The sequence below is a fragment of the Anomaloglossus baeobatrachus genome, chromosome 1, assembly GCF_048569485.1.
Source record: "Anomaloglossus baeobatrachus isolate aAnoBae1 chromosome 1, aAnoBae1.hap1, whole genome shotgun sequence".
In the NCBI taxonomy this organism is placed as follows: Eukaryota; Metazoa; Chordata; class Amphibia; order Anura; family Aromobatidae; genus Anomaloglossus; species Anomaloglossus baeobatrachus.
In genome coordinates this window covers 687,613,138-687,640,675 of record NC_134353.1, presented here as the reverse complement: position 1 = coordinate 687,640,675, position 27,538 = coordinate 687,613,138, and the positions used below count along the sequence as shown (strand labels likewise).

At 45.0% G+C, this 27,538-nt stretch overlaps 1 protein-coding gene across 2 annotated transcripts in view; it reads right to left on the bottom strand.

Moving 5' to 3' along the window:
• Positions 1–27,538, bottom strand: part of LOC142298032 (solute carrier family 2, facilitated glucose transporter member 11-like) — a 154,000-nt gene that overhangs the window by 69,673 nt on the left and 56,789 nt on the right. For both annotated transcript variants that reach the window (XM_075341740.1, XM_075341739.1), the window contains exons 3-4: positions 23,303–23,463; positions 16,456–16,580 (exon numbers count right to left, since the gene is read on the bottom strand). In XM_075341740.1, coding sequence (XP_075197855.1) covers positions 16,456–16,580; positions 23,303–23,463 — 286 coding nt within the window. The remainder of the gene's footprint in view (positions 1–16,455; positions 16,581–23,302; positions 23,464–27,538) is intronic.

Here is a 27,538-nt window from a genome sequence, read left to right as displayed (position 1 = left end):
CCCTTGCTGATTTTGTAAGTGTGCCCACTGACAAAGACATGAACAGTCTATAATTTTAAGGGTAGGTTAATTTTAACAGTGAGAGATAGAATACCCAAAATATAATCCAGAAAATCACATTGTATAAAGTATATAAATTTATATGGATTTTGTAGAGAGAAATAGGTATTTGATCCCCTACCAACCATTAAGAGTTCTGGCTCCTACAGACCACTTAGATGCTCCTAATCAACTTTTTAACTGCATTAAAAACAGCTGTCTTATATTGTCACCTGTATAAAAGACTCCTGTCCACAGACTCAATCAGTTAAGGGTGCTTTACACGCTGTGACATTGCTAACGATATGTCGTCGGGGTCACGTCGTTAGTGACGCACATCCGGCGCCATTAGCGACATCGTAGCGTGTGACACCAAGGAGCGACGATCAACGATCGCAAAAACGTCAAAAATCGTTGATCGTTGACACGTCGCTCCTTTTCATAATGCCGTTGGTGGTGCATGTGTCGCGGGCAGAGGGGACGCGCTCGCCACGCTCGGGTCCGGGGCTTCTGCTGCTGCTGCTCGGTGGCTCGAGCGGTGGACCGGACCCGGGGACTCGAGCAGCGCTCCTCACCCGTGAGTGAAAAGGGGGTGGTTTGGTTAGGGAGATTGTTTGTGACGCTACCCACGGGTCGTGGTGACAATGGCACCACTGCTGCTGGTAACGGGGATCCCGGGAGACATGGCAGGGTGCAGCTGAGATGTTGTCCCCTCCGTGGGCAGGGGTTGGCTGCAGTGTTGTTGTTGTGCTCTCCCCGGACGGCTGATGGTAGCTGTCTTTCCCTGCACCGTTTAGAATGTTCTGACTCCTGTGGTTGCCCACCGGTAGTCCGCTCCCCGGCGTATAGGTGCCGTAGGAGCCCGTTTTGCCCGCAGGCGCTTGCCCTTGGATCTCTAGCCTGTGGCGGTGGCTGTATATCCTCTCTGTGTGGACGGTTGCCTTCAATCGGGACTTGGTAGTTGGGAAACCCCTGGGGTTCCTGTCACATTCGGATTTGACTACTGACGGCAGCTCCAAGCCTGGTCGGGGTCCAATGGCCCTGCCTGGTTGTGCTTAGCTTCACTCCGTTCCCCGGTCCGGTACCAGTGGGCCACCGCCCAGCCTCGGTTTTTACGGCTCTGCGGAGTTCCACCAACTCCTGCAGACGGCCACCACCGTCTGCCAACCTTGCTGTTAGTGTCTGGGCTCCAACCCAGACACTCAAGTGTTCAATCCTCTCTCTTTCACCTCCAAGACTGATCTGACACTTTTCCCGCCTCCAGGCCTGTGAACTCCTCGGTGGGTGGGGCCAACTGCCTGGCTCCGCCCCACCTGGTGTGGACATCAGACTCTGGAGGGAAGCAACAAGGGTTTTGTGTCTGACTAATGTAACTGTCCGGGGGTGGGGGTGTGTGTGTGTTCTGTCTGTGGCTACCTGGCTAGTCCAGTGCGCCACACATGCCGCTGGTTTTTCGTCGTTCCTGCAGCGTAACACATCGCTATGATGCTATGCACATCCGGCGTCACTTGCGATGTCGTAGTGTGTAAATCCAAGATGATACGATAAACGAGCGCAAAGGCGTCGTTATCGTATCATCGTTGCAAGCTCCGACTTTTCCATAATTTTGCTGCAGCAATGGTACGGTGCTGTTCCTCGTTCCTGCGGCAGCACACATCGCTGTGTGTTACGCCGCAGGAGCGAGGAACTTTACCTTACCTGCCGCCGGTGGCTCTACGGAAGGAAGGAGGTGGGCGGGATGTTTACATCCTGCTCATCTCCGTCCCTCCGCCGCTATTGGCCGCCTGCCGTGTGACGTCGCTATGACACTGTCGCGGGCGGAGGAGGGGACGCCGCGCTCTCCCACTGCTCGGGTCCGGCTGCCGCTGCGGCTGCTGTGGCCTGCTGCTGCCGCTGCTCGGTGGCTCGAGCGATGGGCCGGATCCCGGGGACTCAAGCGGCGCTCCTTGCCCGTGAGTGAAAGGGGATTGGTTTTTGGGATAGTTTATTGTCCGTGACACCACCCACGGTTGTGGTGATTAAGTGGACACCACCGCTGCTCTGTCTGGGGAGCCCGGGAGTGATGGTATGGAGCAGCCAGTTGTTGGTTTGCCCCTCCGTGGGTAGGGGGGTTTGGTGGTCCCGAGGCCCAGTGATGGGGTTGGTATGGTGGACAGGCGGGTATGGGGCCTGTGGAGGTGCAGGGGCACAGGGGCAGCGCTGTGCCGCACGGCACGGAGGTACTCACTCAGCCAGTAAACACGACACAGTTCTCGGTAACCAAACGGCTGGTTGGACGGGTCCCTCGGACGGTTACGGTGCTACGGTTCCCTGCAGTTAGCGGTGACGGTCTCTTCCCTGCACCTATGTAAAGTCTCTTGGGAGCGATGGGTCCCCACCCGTTACCCACTCCTCGGCTTCAATCTGGGCCGAAGGAGCCCTACTTTGCCCGCAGGCGCTGGCCCTGGGAAACTGGTGCCCTGGCGGTGGCGGTGTCTCCCCTTCACGGTCGGGCTGTTGCCTTCAATCGGGACTTGGTTGTTAGGAGACAGAGGTCCCCTTCACTGACGGATTTAGCAAATTATGGCGACTCCTAGCCTTGCCGGGATCCGAAAGGCCCCTGCCCTGGTGCTGACTGTTCTTCGTATACTGCTCCGGTACCGCCGGGTCACCACCCGTCCGCGGTCCTTCCAGCAACCTCCAAGCAGTCCCCCTGCAGACTATCACCGCCGTATGCTGACCTTGCTGTCTCAGTCCGGGGCACACACCCGGACCAACTTCAGGCTTTCTTAACTGTTTCTTTTCTGTCGCCACTCTTACTTTCCTCCTTTACCACTTCACTGTTTACTCCTTCACTACCCTAGCTGTTCTGCCTGGTTTTCCCGCCTCCAGGGCTGTGAACTCCTCGGTGGGCGGAGCCAACCGCCTGGCCCACCCCCTGGTGTGGACATCAGCCCCTGGAGGAAGGCAACAAGGATTTTAGGTTGCTTGGTGTACCTGCAGGGAATGTGGGGTGCATGTGATGTTGTGACCTGTGACCCCCTGGCTTGCCCAGGGCGTCACAACACCGCACGACCCGCCCCCTTAGGAAGGAGGCGGGTCGCCGGCCAGAGCGACGGTCGCAGGGCAGGTGAGTGCATGTGAAGCTGGCGTAGCGATAATTTTCGCTACGCCAGCTATCACACAATATCGTACCTGCGACGGAGGCGGGGACTATCGTGTGCGACATCGCAGCATCGGCTTGCGATGTCGCAACGTGCAAAGCCCACCTACCATCTACAACATGGGCAAGACGAAAGAGCTTTCTAAGGATGTCAGGGACAAGATCATAGACCTGCACAAGGCTGGAAAGCGCTACAAAACCGTAAGTACTGTTCAAACTAAGCACAGGCGCTCAGAGAATCTCTCACCCAGTTCTGTATCTAACTCCACTCCCCTTTTCATTGGTTGACAGCACTGGCTGTACAAGAACACAAGGAGAGTGGGGATAGATAGAAATCCATTAGGTGGAAATGAGCACTGAACTGCTTGGCCACTCCAAGGGTGCATGATTTGAACAATTATTTAAATCTCCTCACAGATTGTGTCATCTGGTAAAATGACAATCAATATAGGTAATATAAATTTGCTGGATCCAATTACACATCAATTGGGAATGTCTGGCATTACCAATAACCACCAAGTAACCATTTCTCTCCCTAATGCACAATGATAAAAAATTGGAATACATATGTCTGATGTGAACTCAGCCTAATAGATATTACTGTATTTTGCGTAATTCAGCAATGTATTTAGCTTACAGCAGCACAGCAATATCTGCTCCATATTGAATGGCAAGACATAGCATGTTATTACAGTCCATAGCCAACCCATTGCAGCAATTGTCTGTCATTACAACAGCATTGTATCTTATCATTGTGGCCCCCTTATACACTGATTGCTAATTATGCCATGATGCTTTCATCTCAGCTTTTATCTATGACTGAACATAAACTTTGGTTTCTATGTCTAATAAGTCCAATTATCTGCCATCTATAGGAGAGAATGACTATACTTCTATAGCGACTTTCCTAAATTTTATTTAAGATCAAACCCATCACATTCTCATAAGGCTATTCTACATATTTTCAAAGTTCTCAGCTTCAGTTATGGAATGAGCCATTGCTCAATGATTTTAATCTCCTTAAGGGTGCTTTACACGCTGCGACATCACTAGTGATAGCTAGCGATGTAAAGCATGATAGCATCCGCCCCCGTCGCTCGTGCGACATTTGGTGCTCGCTGCTATAGCGAACATTATCGCTACGGCAGCGTCACACGCACATACCTTGACAGCGACGTCGCTATGACCGCCAAACAATCCCTCCTTCAAGGGGGAGGGGCGTTCGGCGTCATAGCGACGTCACTGCGGCGTCACTAAGCGGCCGGCCAATAGAAGCGGAGGGGCGGAGATGAGCGGGACGTAACATCCCGCCCTCCTCCTTCCTTCCGCATTGCCGGTGGACGCAGGTAAGGAGATGTTCGTCGTTCCTGCGGTGTCACACATAGCGATGTATGCTGCCGTAGGAACGACGAACAACATCGTACCTGTGACAGCAGCGATATTAAAGAAATGAACGACATGTCAACGAGCAACGATTTTTCACATTTTTGTGCTAGTTGATCGTCGCTGATTTGTGTCACACGCTGCGATGTCGCTACCGGCGCCAGATGTGCGTCACTAACGACGTGACCCCGACGATATATCGGTAGCGATGTCACAGCATGTAAAGTACCCTTTAATTCAAATCTGACAATTTAAAATGTTTAGTCGGCTCTTATTTGAGTTTTACTTTTACCGATACATATACCGTAATTAATGCAGAAACGTTTCAGCACTTTGAAACATTATTCTTTTTGCAAATATAAAGATACAGAATATTTTGTGCTGAAAATTTTCCCATAAATGTTTAAAGGAAACTTAGCAACAATTTAAATAACTAAAACATGACTAAACTCTATTGCGAATTGTAAACAGTTACAGAAATTGCACTACAAAATTTGGTCCTCATGCAGTGACTGCTCTTTTTTGCTGTTTTTTTGTACTTCTGCTTCAGATCATCTCTTATAATTGTCCAACAGTAATCTGCTAGCATTTATGGATTCCATTCTTCTTAATATCATTTCTCAACAGCCGAAATATCTTGGTGAAATCTCACATGCTCGTTGCTCAGTTCTCCATAGTTTGTTGTAATAAAAAAGTCTAAATGCGAATGTAAAGGGGGCTTTACACGCTACGATATCGTTAATGTTTTATCGTCGGGGTCACGTTGTTAGTGACGCACATCCGGCGTCATTAACGATATCGCAGCGTGTGACACGTACCTGTGACCTTAAGCGACCTCAAAAATGGTGAAAATCGTTCACCATGGAGAGGTCGTCCCAAACTCCTAAATCGGTAAGGGTTGTTTTTCATTGTGGTTCGTCGCTCCTGCGGCAGCACACATCGCTGTGTGTGACACTGCAGGAGCGAGGAACGTCTCCTTACCTGCCGCCGGCCACAATTCGGAAGGAAGAGGTGGGCGGGATGTTTACATCACGCTCAGCTCCGCCCCTCCGCTTTGATTGGCCGGCCACTTAGTGACGTCGCTGTGACATTGCTGTGATGCCGAACGTCCCTCCCCCTTGAGGGAGGGATTGTTCGGCAGTCACAGCGACGCCGCTGACCAGGTAAGTGCGTGTGACGCTGCCGTAGTGATAATGTTCGCTGCGGCAGTGATCACAAACAATCGCATGCACGACAGGGGTACTTACACGCTCGATATCGCTAGAAATTGCTAGCGATATCGCTACCGTGTAAAGCCCCCTTAAGAATTGAATTTTTAAGGACATGTTACAGTCAAGATCTTTATATGTTTTGAGATTTTCCACCAACTCTTCATAGTTATCTGCTCTTGAGTTGCTCAAAAAAATGAGTTACGACTAATGCTAATGCTACCCAGCCTTTTCCTTGCCCTGCACCAAACGGAAAAACTCCACAACTCGAAGAAGCTTATACACCTAAGGACCAATAAAGACTCCTTCTTTTATCCTTGCTTCACTCAACCTTGGAAATTTATAAATGAGATACAGGAATGGTTTTGCACTTTTATCCAAGACCGTTAGAAAGTTCTTCATTAGTCCCAACTTGATATGCAATGGTGGTAACAAAATCTTTTGTGGGTCAACAAGTGCTAGATGCAAGATACTTTTACTCTCTGGGTGAAGCGAATGTCGGAGAGGCCTGTCTATCTTATTGTAGTGATATTCTCTTTCACGACTATGCCACTAACACAAATAGCAGCAGTAATTATGTATCAACCCTGGAGAATAAGAAAGAAGGCAACAAGCTTTAAGGCACCACAGAGGAGCCACAAATGTTTAGGCACCTCAACAGCTGTTTCCTGTTGTCATAGATTTCTTTCATGTGTATTTCATAACCAAATAGAATTGAAGGTATCGCATTGCCATTATGCAGCAAGACAGCTTTTGAGCTTGTTTTGGACGAATCCATAAAGCGCTTAAATTCCTCTGGATTATGACTTATCTTCAGAGGTTCCATTAAACTGTTAACCATCAGTGGGGGGAGATCAGATGCATCCTGGATAAACATTGGTCCATACTGAAGACTGAACCCACTCTGAGGAATGCCCTTCCAGATCGGCCTTTGATGACGGCAAGGAGAGGTTGAATCTAAGGGATATCCTTGTGCATAGTCATTACATGCACAGGGATATCCTTCCTTTTAAAACTGGAAAACCGAAATGGGGATGATTCCCTTGCGGTTCATGTTTATCCTGTAGGAACATTGAAAGGGCTTTTTCTTTTATGTCGGCGGATGGTAAAAGGGAGACTGTGATCAGGCAGTACATCTCATGCAGCATAGATTATGTGATCTATTTGGCAAAGTGTGGATGTAACCTGTCATATGTCAGCTTAACATCTAGACAATTGCGTGTACGCATGCGTGAACATGTCAGGGACATTCTAGCGGCAAGAGATGCTGTCGATCTGGACTCCCTGAAAACCATCCCCCGACATTTCATGGTACATCATAATAGGGTACATCATAATTGTAATACATCTTCCCTCAAGGTACGGGGTATTGATAAACTCCACCTGGGTTCAAGGGATGGCAATCACCAACAGGCGCTGGCGCACCTTGAATGCAGGTGGATAGTTACGCTGGGTACAATGTCACCCAGCGGATTAAATGAAAAATTGTCCTTTTCCTGATTTCTTTGAATTTCCTCAGACTCAGTTTTTGGTTTTGATTCATATTGATAGGACAAATTTTAATTGCTGCCTCGGTATCTCTTTTAATAGTTTTTATTAATTTTTTGTGGTATGTGTTTTCCTCTTTTTGTCTTGTAGGTTTTTTCTTTCTTCATTGTAGGTTTTCTTATACCGTGTTTATATATGGAGGGCCATCTTCTAGCAATTGACATACAGTATATCAAATGGGATTGATTGACACATTGGAACATGGGATATGTACCAACCTTGCATGTGTGGAATATTCCTATAAGGACCTGTAGCCGAATTATGTGGAGCTTTTTCTATATTTTTCTATATTTTATTTTTATATTATATATTTATGTTATTATATTCCAGGTTCATATGAAAAATATATAACTGTATAATTTGTATTGTGGTGTTGATCTGGATTTACTCCTGGCATTGCTGGGGGAATATATTGGGGGCTGTGTTTGTGTTCCCTTTTGCATGATTCCAATGGAAGTCTCTATTGACATTATGAGTAAACATGTATTTTTTTACTCTAAGCTGTGTAAATCCTGTGATACACTTGATGCAGTATTTGTTAGATATATCCGTGATGTGATCCGCATCCTTAGGTGGTCACTTTCTCTATATGTGTCATATTTATCCCTTTGCCCATCTGTCTGCCCTTATTTGAAATGGCCGCCGTACTTCATGCATGTTTGCATCAGCCGGCTTAAATACGGCATGACGTGTGCATCCTATGTGACGATACAGGAAATGATCGCATCACTTCCGGAAGCGCCCGATGACTTGGATCTCTGCCGGAGTCCCGTCCCACCTGCGGTCAATGGTAGTCTCAGCGGCTTTTGAAGCGGGCTATTTAAACACAGTACTAAGTGCACATATCACACTATGGTCCCCTGAAGAAGAGATCAAAACGTTAGCGTCGGGGCACGTTTTTCTTGGGCACCACTGCCACTATTGGTGAATGAATGATTTTGACGGTCTGGCTCATAGTCTTAGGAAATTTACACTGTGTTAACCCTGGAATGAATACTACAGTATATGGGAGTTTCTCTATGGAGTCCCCATTTTAGCCTATGGCTGTACTTTAATGTATGGTAAGAACGATTAACAGATATGTCAATAGTATTCTATATTTTAGACTGTATCCATACTGGGTTTATTTAACAATTTAGTACCTGTCAACTAATATATACTCTCGCCATATGTGGTGTGTTGGCCCTATATGATTTGTCATCAGTGACACTCCTTAAAAGCCTGATAATTGTTATTTGATTCTCTGATTCTTGTTTTTGTATGCCACTTCTTGTAATTGAACTATGTAATAAACACTTTTGATATTTGTGCAAGAAGTTGTTCTAACGTGTTTTTGATTATTTGGTCACGCACAGGACCATGACTACGTTACCCCTTAGTTCTCTTATTATGTAAACTGTTAATGTTGTTGCCTCCAACCGGATCGCCCTCCATGGAGAAAAATTGGACATAATCTGTATCATGGTTGTGAAGCAAAGAATCCAAACATTGCCAGCTAGGAGATTCCACTGCTGTAGCCTGGGACATAAGAGCTTAGCCTTACTCTTGGGTAGATCCAAATCCCTAACAAGACTATTCAGTTCACTTTGTGTTATAAGTTCTGGATCAGTTGAGGTTACTGACAGAAAGACAGGAAAATGCTTCATGAAACCAACCACTGTTATGACTCAGGAACCGAGAAGGATCAAAAAATGCGGAAACCCAAAAGGTAACAGATTGTCTGGAACCTTAACGGACTGCAGACCTAATTCTGGTCTAGAAATAGCCGTGGGACGAGTCTACGATGGCCTAGTCATCTCGACACAGCCGGAGAACTAAATATTCTTACAGATAGAGATATAAGAAAGCTAATCTGCCTCGGAGCAATCCCCAAAGACATAGATAGCTCCCCACAAGTAAAGACTACGGTGATATAGGAAAACACAATACAAAGCTAGAAAAACAGATTCAGAAAAGGTGAGGCCCAAACTATCTTTATAGGAAAGGAAAGTAAGGAGCACTGTTGTGATCCAGTGACCGAGGAGGATCAGAAAAAGAGCAATAACTCGGAAACCCAGAAAATAACTAGAGTGGCTGGAACCTTAACGGACTGCAGACCTAATACTGACACACAACTAGAAGTAGCCGTGGATGAGCCTACGATTACCTAGTCGTCTCGACACAGCGGGAGAACTAAATACTCTAACAGAGAGAAATGTAGAAAAGCTAATCTGCCTCGGAGTATTCCCCAAAGATATAGATAGCCCCCCACATGCAAAGATTACGGTGATATAGGAAAACACAATACATAGCTAGAGAACAGGTTCAGCAACGATGACATTCCCAGCAGGGTATAATCCAATACCACTAGGAACTCCACACAGGCAAAAATCACAAGAAAGTGAAAACCATAAGCAAAGGTACAAGACCAACTTATCTGAGAGCAGTTCTGGTAGACACAGAGAACAGGGCTGGTTTCAGGAAGTCCTTAGAACACAGGAAATACAATTGAGCATTGGCAAGGAACAAAAGGAAGCTACACAGTTATATAGGCCCAAACCAAATGTCCTGGTTGCAAATCCTACTCAGCTGTCCAGTTCCCACTTAGCAAGTCAATTGCATTACCAGCACTGACCACAAGAGGGAGACCCAAACTGGAATCTAATTCAAATGTATTCACAACAGTACCCCCCCCCCCTTGAGGAGGGGTCACCCCCGGGTTTGTCAGGATGGGCTCGATGACAAGCACGGATCAAGCAATCAGCATATATGTCGGAAGCAACCACCCAAAAATTATCCTCCTGACCATAACCTTTCCATTTAACCAGGTACTGGAGCTTCCGTCTGTAAATACGGGAATCCAAAATCTTCTCTACTAAATATTCTAGATCCCCCTCGACCAACACAGGATCAGGAGGCACAGCCATGGGCACTACCAGATCAACATACTTTTTCAACAAAGACATATGAAAGACATTGTGAATCTTGAAAGTCTCTGGGAGAGCCAAACGGAAAGCAACAGGATTAATAATCTCCAAAATCTTATAAGGTCCAATAAACCTTGGCTTAAATTTCGGAGAAGAAACTTTCATAGGAACATGGCTGGAAGACAACCAGACCAAGTCCCCTATTTTAAACTGGGGACCCACAGTCCTATGCCGGTTGGCAAACCATTGGGAATTTTCCTGGGAGTTAGACAATTTATCCACCACCTGATCCCAAATTTGCTGCATTTTTTCTACTGCCGAATCAACACCCAAGCAGGCGGAAGCCTCCATCTGCCCTGAAGAATACTGAGGTACTTGTCCACAAAGTACCGGAAAATATTATTCATGAAAGATTGAAAGACAGAAGGGGCATTAGTGAGCCCAAAAGGCATTCATGATTAAGGGTGAGTGCTTTCACCTGAAACGCGTTGTGCTGGTCATGTCATTCTTTGTGTCTGCATGATAAAATAAAGACGTGATTTTTTTGCCTGAAGAGCTGGACATCCTCATCTTTTGCATCACTAGGTACTCAAAATGCCCCTCAGGGGTATTAAACGCCGTCTTCCATTCATCACTCTGCTTAATGTGAATGAGATTATACGCCCCCCGAAGATCGAGCTTAGTAAACCAACTAGCACCCTTCACTCTAGAAAACAGGTCGGAAATCAGAGACAATGGATACTGATATTTAACTGTGATTTTATTAAGAAGATAATCAATACAGGGCCGCAATGAGCCATCTTTCTTGGGCACAAAGAAAAAAATGGCGCCCAAAGGTGAAGATGATGGTCTATTGTGACCCTTCTCCAAAGACTCCTTAATATAAGTCTGCATAGCAACATCTTCAGGTACAGATAAATTGAAAAACCATCCCTTAGGAAATTTACAACCAGGCACCAATTCAATAGCGCAATCATAGTCCCTATGCGGAGGCAAAGGTGCAGCCTCTGTTTCAATAAATACATCCATGAAATCCGCCAAATAGTCAGGGACCTCCCGTGTCTGAGATGAAATAGCCAAAACAGGAGTATCACTATGCACATATTGGCAGCCCCAACTAATCACAGATAAAGAAGTCCAATCAAGAACTGGATTATGGGCTTGAAACCAAGGGAATCCCAGAACCAAAATGTCATGCAAATTATGCAAGACCAAAAACTTACAAATCTCCTGATAGTCAGGCGCAACCTGCATCATCACCTGGGTCCAAAACTGGGGCTTATTTTCAGCTAAAGGAGTAGCATCAATACCCCCCAAAGGGATAGGGGCATGCAAAGGTACCATAGGAAAACTACAATGCTCAGCAAACCCAAAATCCATCAAGTTTAGGGCAGCTTCTGAATCAATAAAAGCCATAGCCGAAAATGATGATAGGGAACAGATAAATGAAACAGACAAAAGAAACTTAGACTGTAAACCGCCCAAAGTAAACGAACGGGCAAATCGTTTCTTACGCTTAGGGCAGACAGAAATAGTATAAGAGGCGTCTCCACAGAAGAAACATAGCTTATTACGCCATCTAAAATCCTGCCGTTCTGCCCTAGAAAGGACCCTATCACACTGCATAGGCTCCGGAGACTGCTCTGAGAGCGACACCTCTGCACGCATTGTTTTATGTTCACGTAAACGTCTATCAATCTGAATAGCCAATGACATAGAGGCATCGAGACCAGAGGGGACAGGAAATCCCACCATAACATCCTTTACAGGCTCTGCCAACCCCTTCCGAAAGAGAGCCGCAAGAGCCACATCATTCCACTCAGTTAGGACCGCCCAACTACGAAACCTCTGACAATAAATCTCTGCAAGTTCCTGACCCTGGCTCAAAGCCAATAAAGTTTTCTCGGCTTGATCAATAGCATTAAGTTCATCATATAACAACCCCAGAGCCTGAAAAATAAAATCCACATCAGCAAGAGCAGGATCTTCAGGCGCCAGTGAAAAGGCCCAATCCTGGGGGTCACCACGCAGCAGAGAGATAACAATCAGAACTCACTGCCTGGAAGACCATGAGGACTTAGGTTTCAAGGCAAAAAATAACCTACAATTGTTCTTGAAGTTCAAAAATTTAGACCGATACCCAGAGAACAAATCCGGTAAAGGTATCTTAAGTTCTACAACTCGCCCAGCTAATTGTGTGACATCCATAACCACACAAGATCCTCCACAGCACCCAGAGATAATGAGGAAAAAAAACACACAAAACAATTCTGACACACTTTTGTTTTTTTTCCTTCTTTTGAGTACCCTGGAATCTAGGTGAGGCCGGTGCTACTGTTATGATTCAGGAACCGAGGAGGATCAAAAAATGCAGAAACCCAAAAGGTAACAGAGTGGCTGGAACCTTAACGGACTGCAGACCTAATCCTGACACGCAACTAGAAGTAGCTGTGGGACGAGCCTACGATTACCTAGTCGTCTCGACACAGCCGGAGAACTAAATATTCTTACACATAGAGATATGAGAAAGCTAATCTGCCTCGGAGCAATCCCCAAAGACATAGATAGCCCCCCACAAGTAAAGACTATGGTGATACAGGAAAACACAATACAAAGCTAGAAAAACAGATTCAGCATAGGTGAGGCCCAAGCTATCTTTATAGGAAAGGATAGGAAGAAGCACTGTCTGCAGCTGTAAAAACCCTAAGAAATACCAGCAAGCCTGATATGGAAAAGCCCTGAGGTCACACGACCTCTCCCCCACTAAATCAGCACTCTGTTACTAGAATGCAAACACACTAATATAGATGAGGGACTGAATTAATACCAAGCATGACAAAACACATTGCAGAATCATGGAGCTAAGTATACAGACACTCGTAGCAGGGAATGATCCAATTCCACCAAGAACTTCACACAGACAAAATAGGAATCAAGCATTAGTATCAAAGCAGAAAAAACAACAAGAAAGTGGAAACAATAAACAGATTAACAAAGACCTTATCTGAGAGGAGTCTGGTAGTGAGCAGGGATGGTTTCAGAATGTCCTTAACACACAGGATATCCATTGAGCACCGGTAAGTAACAAGAGAAAACTGCTCAGTTACATAGTCTAATCTGAAATACCCGATTGCCAGTCGTCCACAGGTGTGTGGCTTTCATTCCACACATCAACTACACCTCCAGCACTGACCACAAGAGGGAGCTCCAGACTGGAAAATGTATCTGTGCTGCCCCTGCAGCGGTCGAACCGCTTGGATCCGGTGATTACTCGTGGCTCGAGGGTCTCCGGACCCAGGGGCTAGGGGCCACACTCAAATGAAGAAGGGGGTATTTACAGGGGAGATATATATAGTTTGTGACGCCACCCTTGGTTTACGGTAATTGGAAGTACCGACGCTGCCGTTGGGAGTACCCGGGGTGATGGAGTGGGGCAGCTAGATGTCGTCACCCTCCACAGGTAGGGGAAGGCCCCGGGACTCTGCATGGTGCCATGGGATGCAGGGGGAGCGCAGGCTCACTGGTTGCAGGGGTTAATCAGGTACTCACTCAGCAATAAAGCAGATGCTGACAACAGGGTAAACCAAGTCTCTGACTGCCTCTGTCTCTTGAGGGGAGCTCATCGGGGTTCCGTCCCCTGCAGCACTGCCTGGTGGTCTGTGACCTGCCTCCTGGCACATTAATTTCGAAGTGTCCTTTGTGACCCGTCAGCTTGGAGCTTTCTGGGCCCCGCCCCCACTATGGCTAAGTGAAGGAGCCTGCTCTAAGGAGCTCACGCTTGGGATTTCAGTGGGCCGATTGTTTGGGAAGCCTTATCCCCCTCGTTATGCTAGTGCCTCTGATGTCTGAGCTTCATGGGAACAGTCCATAAAGGCCCTGTCCTCCGCAGGTTAATTGCCGGGTCGACTGAAGCTTCTCCCCGACCTAAGGTCCATGTACCCCGACGTGCCTTCAGTCCCGGACCGGTGATTAGGCCCAGGCTGCTGACCATCCTCCAAGACAGATCCCAGAAACCTAGCCTCAATCCCCTGCGACCGGGGGTCCAACTCCTCTGGGTCCAGACCACCGTCTGCGACCTAGTCTGCTTCTCCCCTGGGAGCTACAACTCCCAGCCTCCTCAGAGCTCCTCACAGCTCAAGGGCTACCACTGAACTAACTTGACACCTCCCACCTCCCTGCCTGACCCCTAGGTGGGCGGCCCTATTCCTGCTTAAGCAGCCCACTGGTGACCCTGACAGGTGTGGTGCAAGGTGTATCTAGGATTTTTGAATGCTGGTGGAGGCAGTACTGCAGGATGGAGACCCAGAACCATGGGGGGTTGAATCCTGCACTGAAGAGAAAGAGCGTGCAATACCCTGTGACAACCTGAATAGTCCAGGGGCGTCACATATTCACAACAAATCGCCCTCTTCTTCCTCACTGGACTAGACTGAAAATGTTTCAGGTGCTTCTGGAAACAGCAGTTTTTCTGTATGTGGTACTTGGCATAGTGCAGATGGAATGTTAGGATACTGTAAAGTCTACTTCTTGTTCTGGCTTGAAACTCCTTTCCTAATGCGGGGTATCATGCAGAAATAGCAATTGGAAGTGCAATCGGATTGTTGTTTGGAATGGCGATAATTATCGCTACGCCAGCTATCACAAGATATCGTACCTGCGACAGGGGCGGGGACTATCGCGTGCGACATCGCAGCATCGGCTTGCGATGTCGCAACGTGCAAAGCCCACCTAAAGCCCGCTTAAGATGAGATGCACATCTATTGCAGCATATGTGTGGAGCCCAGCTTTTGTCCTGATCTCCAATTGTCTAGCAAAATACAGGTTGTAGTCGCCTTTCCAAAAGTGACTTCTGCACATATGTATCAATAACTATCTGCTTTGTTAATGCAAAAATGAGGCATAGCTGATAAAAACATATACAAACATGTCAATATGCTAAAAAACTAAGCTAAGAGATCCTGAAACTGTATACCTTACACAGAGAGCATTTATAACACTAAGTGTCATCCGAAGATTACAGAATTCTAAAGGCTCAATAGACTAAATAGATGTTGTAATAGACTAACTACTAACAATGCAATAATGATGATGAAATAATGAAGACACAATTTTTCTATAAACCTGCAAGAAAGGTGTCAGAAGTAATTACAACCTTCTCTGGATCTTGTTTTTAGCACCGCAAGATTAGTTAAGTTCAACTTATTTTCATCTCTGAACCAATCTGGCTGTGGAACAGTGTAATCGGTCTTGCAGCCAGACCATACTAATCAAACATATATCTCATGACCGATATAGCAATAGCGGGATAATCAATTAAACAGTACATTATTATACAACATCAGATGCTGGACAGGTTTTAGTAGATTGGATACAGCTGTTAAGCTGGTGTAAAACACAGCGACAACGACGTCGCTGCTACGTCACCATTTTCTGTGACGTTGCAGCGACGTCCCGTCGCTGTCGCTGTGTATGACATCCAGCAACGACCTGGCCCCTGCTGTGAGGTCGCCGGTCGTTGCTAAGTGTCCAGCTTCATTTTTTGGTCGTCACTCTCCCGCTGTGACACACACATCGCTGTGTGTGACAGCGAGAGAGCGACGAAATCAAGCGAGCAGTGAGCAGGAGCCGGCGTCTGGCAGCGGCGGTAAGCTGTAACCAGCGTAAACATCGGGTAACCAAGGGAAGACCTTTCCCTGGTTACCCGATATTTACCTTCGTTACCAGCCTCCGCCCTTGCTGCCAGTGCCGGCTCCTGCTCTGTGCACATGTGGCTGCAGTACACATCGGGTAATTAACCCGATGTATACTGTACCAAGGAGAGCAAGGAGCCAGCGCTAAGCAGTGTGCGCGGCTCCCTGCTCTCTGCACTGTGACATGTAGCTGCAGTACACATTGGGTTAATTAACCCGATGTGTACTGTACCTAGGAGAGCAAGGAGCCAGCGTTAAGCGCGGCTCCCTGCTCTCTGCACATGTAGCACAGCGACGTTATGATCGCTGCTGCGTCACTGTGTTTGACAGCTAAGCAGCGATTATAACAGCGACTTACAAGGTCGCTGTTACGTCACAGAAAATTGTGACGTAACAGCGACGTCGTTGTCGCTGTCGCTTAGTGTGAACCCAGCTTTACATACCAACTTTACTCAGATCTTTACCAATGTGTACCATGTGAGGGAATATCATTGTATATCTCATATATGTATTGAAAGTAGCATTTCTAATTATATTACCTGCATTCAGTCCTATGAGAAATCTCCCAAGGATTAGAAGTTCAAAAAATCCAGACGGTTGTGCAATCCCCATGAAGAGAGCAGCGAGAATTGCTACGGCATTGTTCATGAGAAGAGCCTGCTTCCTGCAATATAGATGAGCAGATGGTTTAGTGTATGTGTATATATATATGTATATAAATGTGTATATATATATATATATATATATATATATATATATATATATGTATATAAATATATACACTGGAAATCATAATCTATGATTATAATATAATGTATGCGGCAATTCTGGGCGGCTGCTGGCTGATATTGTTAGGCTCGTGGGGCTCCCCATCCTGAGAATTCCAGCATTCAGCCGTATGGCTTTATCTGGCTGGTATTAAAATTGGGGGGGACCACACGCCGTTTTTTTTAATTATTTATTTATTTATTTTACTGCACAGTATAGACACGTCCACTGGCTGCTGTGATTGGGTGCAGTGAGACAGCTGTCACTCAGCGTGGGGGGCGTGTCTGACTGCAACCAATCACAGGCGTCTGTGGGTGGGGAAAGCAGGGAATACGAGATTGATTAATGAGTGGCCGGCATATTCAAAGTAATTGTTGCCGCGTATTCTCTGCACAGCTGTTCCTCGCCGCGCTGGTGATCGGGGAGCGGTATGAGCCGGGGGAAGAAAAAAACCGAGCGCCAATGTAAGTATGACTGAGAACAGCAGAAAAAAAGGTAAGTAAACTGAATTTAATTTAAAAAAAAATAAAAATAAGATCGCTAGTGTAAAAACGCACATGCACGAAACGTGCTGAACACGGACATACTCCGTGTGCGGTCCGTGCAGGCACGGACCCATAGACTAAAGCGGGTCCGTGCCTGCGTGCTGCTGGCCAAAAACGGACATGTCGTCCGGGTAGAAAAGCGCACACACGTACTTACCACACGGACACACGTTCCGTGTGATTTTACGTGTGTGTGCCATCTACCATTGAATAACATAGGTCTCAGTGTGTACGTGTCTCCGGTACGTGCAAATACGTACTGCACACGTACAAATTAAACGGATGTGTGTTGCGGGTCTTAGAGACTTGACAAGTCAAAGAGTATGTAAAGGGTCCACACCGTAACTCTACTATAATCCTAGTACAGTACCAGTAACCGGTAAGGCGTTCTACTTTTATATTTTATTCTGTGCAGTATACTGGTGGAAAACAACCTCAAATGTCACAAATTTTGGGGGGAGCTCTACAAAGCTAAGCAAAAATGTTGTGACTTTTGGCATTTTCACATTAATTTATCCCAGCTCTGCCAAATAGACAGAGCTGTGGAGAAACTGCATGGGATAGGGGTGAAGAAACTGTGGGGTACCTTTTGCTAGAAATGTTATTCTATTCCCCAACTACATTGGAGATCAAAATTAGACAACAACACATAAATTTCCTAAATGTTAAGGTCATTGTGTAGTCCTATGTGATTATATCCTTACATGAGTAAACTAGCAGAGAAGTGGTCCTCAGTTGATTTTAATGATGAAAGCTAGTTTAATTTATTTGGGTCTGATCAGAAACATTATGTTTGTCGACAAACTGGGGAAAGACTGAACCCAAAGTGTTAAGAAGTCAGTGAAAGGTGGTGGAGGAAATATGGTTTGGGGAATGTTTTCTGCCTCAGGAGTTGGATACAGCTACATGGCAGAGTGAATATGTGTATCAGAACCTTCTTCAACAACACGTGGTTCATTATTTGCCTTCATCACTCAATCAGCCAGCAGTTTTCATACAGGACAATGCCCCCTGTCACACAGAAAAACAGGTAAAGCAGTTCCTTGAAACAGAAAACATTGAAACAATGAAATGGCCAGCCCAGAGTCCTGATCTAAACCCAATAGAAAATCTCTGGAAAATCCTTGGTGACAAAGTTATGGCCAAGAAACCCACAACAGGCAAAGAACTGTGGAAAAGACTGGAAGAAGAGTGGACCAAAATCACACTAGAGCAGTGTGAGAGACTAGTGATGTCCTGTGGCAGCAGATGTACTGAAGTCCTTCAAACCAAAGGCCTGTACACTTCCTACTGATTGGTGACTGCTGTTACCTTCAGAAAATGTGGTTATAATCTTTCTCTGTGCTACAGTCATTGTTGTTCTCTAATTATGATCATCAAAATAAAAGTTTTATGTTGATAAACTTTGGATCTTTTGTAAAGCACTGTTCTAGTGGCATGGTGTACCCCTACAAAAAAACCTTCAAATGTTGATCAATGTAGATTACATTATCTCTGAAGAAGCAAGTGATTATGAATTGTTCTCTAATTTTGATCTCCAGTGTAGAGTACCATTTCTGATGAAGCGCATGACAAGATGCATGGACCCCTTATTGAACTAGGCGCATCTTATAATTAAATCTGGTCCATGAAACATCAGTCTAAGGGCTCATTCAGATGTCCACTTTTCTGGAGTAGCAGATAAACAGAGCGATTATTCTGATCAGACTTTGATCGCAGTTTTATCAGTATGGTCCAAGTGTCACCTGTTTTTCTCGTATATGGAGAAATAAAAAAAATTTCCTTTGCCTTCTCTATTCTGACAGTCCATAAGAATTAGACTACATTTGGATGTTATCCGAATACCCTTTGACTTGCACTGTCAATTCTGCTCCAACCCTTGGATCAAAATCGGACATGCCTCCGTGGCTCGAGAGGACTGTGACTATCACAGGTATGAGTGCAATCTCTGAAATACACAGATGTGTGCATGTGAGAATGAGCCTTTAATAATCGGGACCTTTCTGCTCTTTGCTAGGGTTCGTGGAGATGACAGTATTTCTGGTCTGAGTGATATCCGTCAAAAAATCAGATCGTACTTGGACCGATGTTATTCAATGAGGCAGTGCACAGATCCGATATTTTCCTCAGAACCTTAATAGGTGCGAAATGTAAGAAAACCCATTGTGTTTTCCCTCGACTATTTTTGCAATAAACACTGGCACCATAAGCTTGCTTGGACAAAAAGCACATGGATTTCTGCAATCCTTATTCAGATGGATGGGACAGACATGGGTATTTCTGCAGCACATCTGTTGCCTACGAATATGCCTTTATTGTCTTGGCTAATGGTGAACCAATTTACCTAAATTTGTGTGACAATACCAATTTGCTCATACTGTTCTGCAGTGCAGGGGCATTATATTTCTATCCTGGTAAATACAAATTTAAGGGGGATCTCTTGGATTATAACATTGATGGATCAGTTTGTCATGTGGCTCAGTGGGAAGATTATATAGGCAGCAAGCTAATGAGCAAGTTACACGTGAGCAGTAGCTGATTGTCCCTTAACTTTGTACTAGTGAAAGTCAGAAAAACACTGGGGCATGGAAACGTGTTATACAACAAACTGATAGAGAGCTTGCGGTCACATTTTTGGATGCACAGTGGCCTTCACTATATTTGGACTTCCTTCACCATTTTAAGAATGAATGTTATAATAGCCCACTTACCCATATTTATCAAAGTAAACTGAGCCAAAAATCTTTCGTGTGCTCACTTAAACTTAGCCTCTCTAGCACAAATTGTGCTAGAGCAACTTTTTAAGCAGAGCCTGAGACCAATTTGACAAGTGTTGCTATTTTTATATTTAGTGTAGGGACCTACAGACATGAGGTCCCGTGACGAGGGTGTAGGCTTACGTTTTATGGCCATAAATACCAACAAAAACCTCATATTTTTTTGTTTGTACAGGATACAGCCAGGCCCCTTTCTGTTGGGCCTTGCATTGTAGAGTGTCTGTCCGTGCATGATACACAGTGGGGTACGGCTTGGCAGCCCGCCTGATCTAATAGAAGGGCGTCACCTAATAGGCTGCGGGTTTGTGACTGTGCCATCTGCATGTGAACAGCGCTCTATGCAAGCCATTAGTGTGCAGTTTTATCATCTAGCATTCACCTCCCCTCCATTCCATGGAGGTGTGTGTGTGATTTGCTTCTCCTGCACCTGTGACGCTTCCACATTAGTGGGGGTTTAGCTGTATCCTGGTAGAGCATTTAGCTTTTGGCCTGGGCGATGTACACACTGCAGCCCAACTTGCTGTGAGTAATTTGACAAGTGTGTCAAAATTTAGTTCAAATTGTGACTTGTTATGCACGAATGTTACATAGTTACATAGTTACTTAGGTTGAAAAAAGATCTAGGTCCATCTAGTTCAACCTTCCTCCACCAGTTCTACATTTAATCACTAAGTCATTTATAACCAACAATGTTGTGTGTACTGAGGAAATCATCCAGCCCTTTTTTAAAAGATGTTATAGTATCTGCCATTAGTACCTCTTGTGGTAGGGCATTCCACAGTCTGACTGCTCTAACTGTAAAGAACCCTTTCCTATTTAGCTGTTGGAATCGCTTTTCTTCCACTCGCAGTGAGTGCCCCCTGGTCCTTAGTACTGTCTTTGGAAGAAATAAGTCATGTGCCAGTTCTTTATATTGACCACACATGTATTTATACATATAAATGAGATCTCCTCTGAGACGTCTTTTTTCTAAGCTAAACATATCTAACTTTTTCAACCTGTCATCATATGGGAGGCCTTCCATTCCTTGTAATAGTCTAGTTGCCCGCCTTTGAACTGACTCTAACTTCTGAATGTCCTTTTTAAAATGTGGAGCCCAAAACTGAATCCCATATTCCAGATGTGGCCTTACAAGTGATTTATAGAGGGGTAACAATACGTTGGGATCACGGGATCTAATCTCTCTTTTTATACACCCTAAAATCTTGTTTGCTTTAGCAGCTGCTGCTTGACATTGAGTGCTGCTGCTCAGCTTATTTGTAATGAGAATACCCAAGTCCTTCTCCTGTTCTGTAGTCCCGAGTTTACTTCCATGTAATGTATACGCAGCTATAGGATTACTCCGTCCTAGGTGCATTACTTTACATTTATCAACATTAAATCTCATTTGCCAAGTATCTGCCCATTCTGACATCTTATCCAGATCTTTTTGTAATATTGTACTATCCAGGTCAGTTTTTAATATCCTACATAGTTTGGTGTCATCGGCAAAGACTGACACTGTACTATCAATCCCATCCACAAGGTCATCAATAAAGAGAGTAAAAAGAATCGGTCCAAGTACAGATCCCTGCGGCACCCCACTGCTGACTATAGCCCATTTAGAGAATGTACCCTTTATGACTACTCTTTGTTTCCTATCTTTTAGCCAATTCCTTACCCAGTTGCATATTGTGTCCCCTAGTCCTTGCTTCTGGAGCTTTAGTATAAGGCTATTATGTGGTACAGTAGTTATTTTGCAAAGTCCAAATAAATCACATCAGCTGCATTACCAATATCCAGGTTTGAACTTACCCCCTCATACAACCCCAACAGGTTGGTTAGACATGTTAATTCCATTTCCCAATTTTAGAAAAGAAATCAGAGACCAAAGTCTCAAATGTCACAAGGTAATGTAAGGGAAGCTATTCTCCTTGTGGAGACTGAACCTCATCTTAGCCTCTCATACAGCCAGATCAGATCTCATACTTTGCACTGACGAGGGACAATCATCCTGAAACACCATGTCTGCAAATTAGCATTTTAATCTGGCATAAATCATAAGGGGCACTTTGCACACTACGACATCGCAAGCCGATGCTGCGATGCCGTGCGCAATAGTCCCCGCCCCGTCGCAGCTGTGATAACATGGTGATAGCTGCCGTAGCGAACAGTATCGCTATGGCAGCTTCACATGCACTCACCTGCCCTGCGACGTCGCTCTGGCCGGCGAGCCGCCTCCTTATTAAGGGGGCGGGTCGTGCGGCATCATAGCGACGTCACACGGCAGGCGGCCAATTGAAGCGGAGGGGTGGAGATGAGCGGGACGTAAACATCCCGCCCACCTCCTTCCTTCCGCATAGCCGGCGTGAGCCGCAGGACGCAGGAAGGAGATGTTCCTTGCTCCTGTAGCTTCACACACAGCGATGTGTGCTGCTGCAGGAACGAGGAACAACATCGTAACATCGGTATTTCCCAATTCATGGAAATACCGGACACTACACCAATACAATAACGACGCTTTTGCGCTCGTTAATCTTATAATAAAGGATTTACACACTACGATATCGACTGCGACGCCGGATGTGCGTCACTTTCGATTTGACCCCACCGGCATCGCAGCTGCGATGTCGTAGTGTGCAAACTGCCCCTAAGTCATACGACAAGACTCGTTAAAGGGTCACTTTTAACTTTTAGGATTGCTACTTCCAATAGGTGGCACTAGAGTTTATCTTCTTCCTCCCTGAAGAGACAATTTACAAGGTAATGTGGACTTTTTGCAAATTGGGACTCTTTATACCTGTTCAAAAAGGGTTGTGAAATGCCCTTGTGCCATGCCTCTGTTGAAACAGCTATAACCTGTGTAGAAAATGAGCCATTTTGTGACTTTCAGGTAGAAATACAATCGTGAATATGTCGTCCTTCATGTCAAAAGGTTAATCACGCACACTTTTCTGGTCATTTTGAAGTTTTGGCTCAGGCTCTAAAAACTGGTATAGTAAATGGAGTAAAACAATGATAAATTTGGTGAAGGCATTTTCAGTAAAATGTCACAGTTTTTAGCAAAAATTTGTGAAATGCAAAGATAAATGTGTTTTCTCCTATAAATTCCTATAACATAGACACATTGGAAGTAATGGATCAGTCTAGCTGGGACTCTTGTGGAGTCACTGTGATTGATATGATCACTAAAGCATTCATTGTGATGGGTCACTTTAGCTGATATTATTATGAGCTGTGGTCTGTTGGAGTAGTAAATGATTTTTTCTTGAATGTACAATGCTTGCATCCATATTCAAAAGGAGTTGTCTGCTTACCTGCCAATCTTAACTGCCGCGTGCCCACCAATAAATGTCCCAAGGAGTCCGCCTACTGTAAATGCTGAAACAATTATCGACCAGATGAGGGTTAGAAGATCTTCATCTAATTGTGAGTTGTAGCGTGTATACCAGGTTTCATTAATGAACTTGTGTACATGCTGAAAGGCAATAAAATAAAATACATTTTAAACGGAATCTGTCAACAGGTTTTTGTCTGAGAGCAGCATGATGTAGGCAACGAGGCCCTGAATCTAACGATTTATCACTTAGATTACTGGCTGCAGCTGTTCTGATATAATCTGGTGTTTTAGATTTAGCAATACAACAGAGCTGAAGACGTTTCCCTGCCCATATCAGACTCTCTATGTACATTTCTATAGAAACTGAGTTGCTAATCACAACAGGGATCATGGTTGGCTAGCTGACCTCTAGCAGACCTAGTCTGGCAATGATAATTTCCTGAAGCTAAAACAAACATTTCAAGTAACCAAATGCACACAGTGTGAAAAGAGACGCATCGCTGAAATCTGTATGTCAGACCCTACAGCAAGCTGTCTTCAGATTACATAGCAAAAACCTGCTGACAGATTCCCTTTAAGACACTAACAGTTACCCAAAACCTCAGAACTCATTTATCTCATAATTTTAAGGCCAGGGTCAGATGACTGTATGACATGGACGACAATTGCATCAAAATGCCCAGACCGGCTGGTAGCTCTCCTGACCCAATCAAGAGAGCTGCATAGAAATACATGAAGCTGTCACACTTGGGTTCAAGTTATATGGCCATCTGACCTCGGCCTAATGCTCATGCAATTTCTCTGGATATACAGTACAGATCAAAAGTTTGGACACACCTTTTCATTCAAAAAGTTTTCTTTATTTTCATGACTCTGGAAATTGTAGATTCACATTGAAGGCATCAAAACTATGAATTAACACATGTGGAATGAAATACTTAACAAAAAAGTGTGAAACAACTGAAAATATGTCTTATATTCTAGGTTCTTCAAAGTAGCCACCTTTTTCTTTGATTACTGCTTTGCACACTCTTGGCATTCTCTTGATGAGCTTCAAGAGGTAGTCACCGGAAATGGTTTTCACTTTACAGGTGTGCCCTGTCAGGTTTAATAAGTGGGATTTCTTGCCTTATAAATGGGGTTGGGACCATTAGTTGTGTTGTGCAGAAGTCTGGTGGATACACAGCTGATAGTCCTACTGAACAGACTGTTAGAATTTGTATTATGGCAAGAAAAAAGCAGCTAAGTAAAGAAAAACGAGTGGCCATCATTACTTTAAGAAATGAAGGTCAGTCAGTCTGAAAAATTGGGAAAACTTTGAAAGTCTCCCCAAGTTCAGTGGCAAAAACCATCAAACGCTACAAAGAAACTGGCTCACATGAGGACCGCCCCAGGAAAGGAAGACCAAGAGTCACCTCTGCTGCGGAGGATACGTTTTTCTGAGTCACCAGCCTCGAAATCGCAGGTTAACAGCAGCTCAGATTAGAGACCAGGTCAATGCCACACAGAGTTCTAGCAGCAGACACATCTCTAGAACAACTATTAAGAGGAGACTTTGTGCAGCAGGCCTTCATGGTAAAATAGCTGCTAGGAAACCACTGCTAAGGATAGGCAACATGCAGAAGAAACTTGTTTTGGCTAAAGAACACAAGGAATGGACATTAGACCAGTGGAAATCTGTGCTTTGGTCTGATAAGTCCAAATTTGAGATCTTTGGATCTAACCACCGTGTCTTTGGACGACGCAGAAAAGGTGAACGGATGGACTCTAGATGCCTGGTTCCCACCATGAAGCATGGAGGAGGAGGTGTGACGGTGTGGGGGTGCTTTGCTGGTGACACTGTTGGGGATTTATTCAAAATTGAAGGCATACTGAACCAGCATGGCTACCACAGCATCATGCAGCAGCATGCTATTCCATCCGGTTTGCGTTTAGTTGGACCATCATTTATTTCTCAACAGGACAATGACCCCAAACACACCTCCAGGCTGTGTAAGGGCTATTTGACTAAGAAGGCTAGTGATGGGGTGCTACGCCAGATGACCTGGCCTCCACAGTCACCAGACCTGAACCCAATCGAGATGGTTTGGGGTGAGCTGGACCGCAGAGAGAAGGCAGAAGGGCCAACAAGTGCTAAGCATTTCTGGAAACTCCTTCAAGACTGTTGGAAGACCATTTCCGGTGACTACCTCTTGAAGTTTATTAACAGAATGTCAAGAGTGTGCAAAGCAGTAATCAAAGCAAAAAGTGGCTACTTTGAAGAACCTAGAATATAAGACATATTTTCAGTTTTTTCACACTTTTTTGTTAAGTATTTCATTCCACATGTGTGAATTCATAGTTTTGATGCCTTCAACGTGAATCTACAATTTTCAGAGTCCTGAAACTAAATAAATTCTTTGAATGAGAAGATGTGTCCAAACCTTTGGACTGTACTGTACTTGGTCACAATAAAAGTGGTCAGCAAAATTGGTCAACAGTTTTCACTATTTGTTATCCTCCCTCCTAGTCATAATATCATAAAATCTAAAATAAGCCTTATTAATAGAGTTTTATTTAGTTCTATAAAATGTACATCGTCTACTTAGAATAGTTTATCAATATTAGATTGGGGAGGATGCTTCATTGTGTATACTGCTTTGTACCGCTTACCTATGTACTTTTATTAGCAACTGAGCTTAGTATTGCAGGTATAACAGATCTATTCAATTAAAGGGGATATACAGGAATTTTCATATTTTTCCCTATGGGGCTAAGAAGTTACAGGCAGGTAGTTACTAACTCTGTGCCTGTTGCCCATCTCTGCCGGCTCAGAGCAGTCGCTGACAACTACCAGAGATTCTGCGGCTTCCAGAGATGTTAGTCAACAGAGAAGATTATTTTCTTCTGCTCTGTTTTGTCGACAGGGTTTCACTGTTGATGTCATGATGACAGTCTGTTACCCCGTAATTGTGCAGAGCCTGCTATCAATCAGCTTGATATTGGCAGTAACAAGCCCTCAACAAACCAGACTGGAAGAGGAAGAGCTGTATTCCTGATGGGATGTCAAATGAAGCAGCAGAATTGCCAGCAGGAGAGATCTGTGATTGCTCTGATCCGGCAGACATTGGTGTCGGGCTGTATAAGCAAGTAGCCAGCAACTATATGGCTGTAACTTCTTAGGCCTGTAGGGAAAATAAGCAAACTCCCTTTGAATGAGATCAAGCAGTAATAACGACACGTACAGTGTTTCCCTGAAAATAAGACCTCCCCTGAAAATAAGACCTAGCAGGAGTTTTCTGCAAGGCCTAAATATAAGACATTCCCCAAAAATAAGACCTAGTTACGGTTCAATAATGAAGGATCCATGCAGCTAATAAAGTTAAAGAATACTGCATGACACTACACTGTACAAAGCAGAAAGAAAGAAGACAGAAGACCCCGCGATCATACTCAACAGACGCTGACCGGGAGCAGTTTAACCCATCAAAGACCTGTGGTGGAACACACACATCAAATCACACACACACACACACACACACACATATATGAGATCGCACACACACAATCACACATCAGATCGCACACACAGTCACCACATCCAGCGATATTGATTGTTTCTGGTCAGCATAAGGACCTAGAACGCTGTGTTGGAGAGCTTCCAGGACCTGCAGGTGGAACGCAAGGAGGACCCAGAGGTGGAACGCATCATAGAGACAAGAGAGCAGAGAGTCCCTGCTGGCTGGAAGCAAGTGGTATCGCCGGATGTGGTGAATGTGTGCATGTGCGCAATTGTATGTGTGATATGTGGTGTGTGTGTATGCGATCTGATGTGTGAGTGTATGCAATCTGATGTGTGAGCGTGCGTGTGTCTGTGATCTGATGTGTGAGTGTCGGCCAGAAGCAGGGGAGGACGGCGTGCAGCATACCTGCTGGCAGCACTCGCCAAGGATCGTAGAAGGACCTGGGAGCCACGCAGACTCCCGGGGTCTGGTAAGTATGACGATCCTGGAAAGGGGCATCTGCATTTTTGGGGGGGTAAAATTACCCCAAACCATGTCTCCCTGAATATAAGCCCTCTCCCGAAAATAAGTCCTAGCGCTTTTTTCGGGGCAAAAAAATATAAGATAGTGTCTTATTTTAGTGGAACGGTACAGTCACAAGTAAGTATAAAGTTGTACTTGATAAGCAGCTATTTTTTCTAACTCCCTTTAACTTTTCTGACTAAAGATAG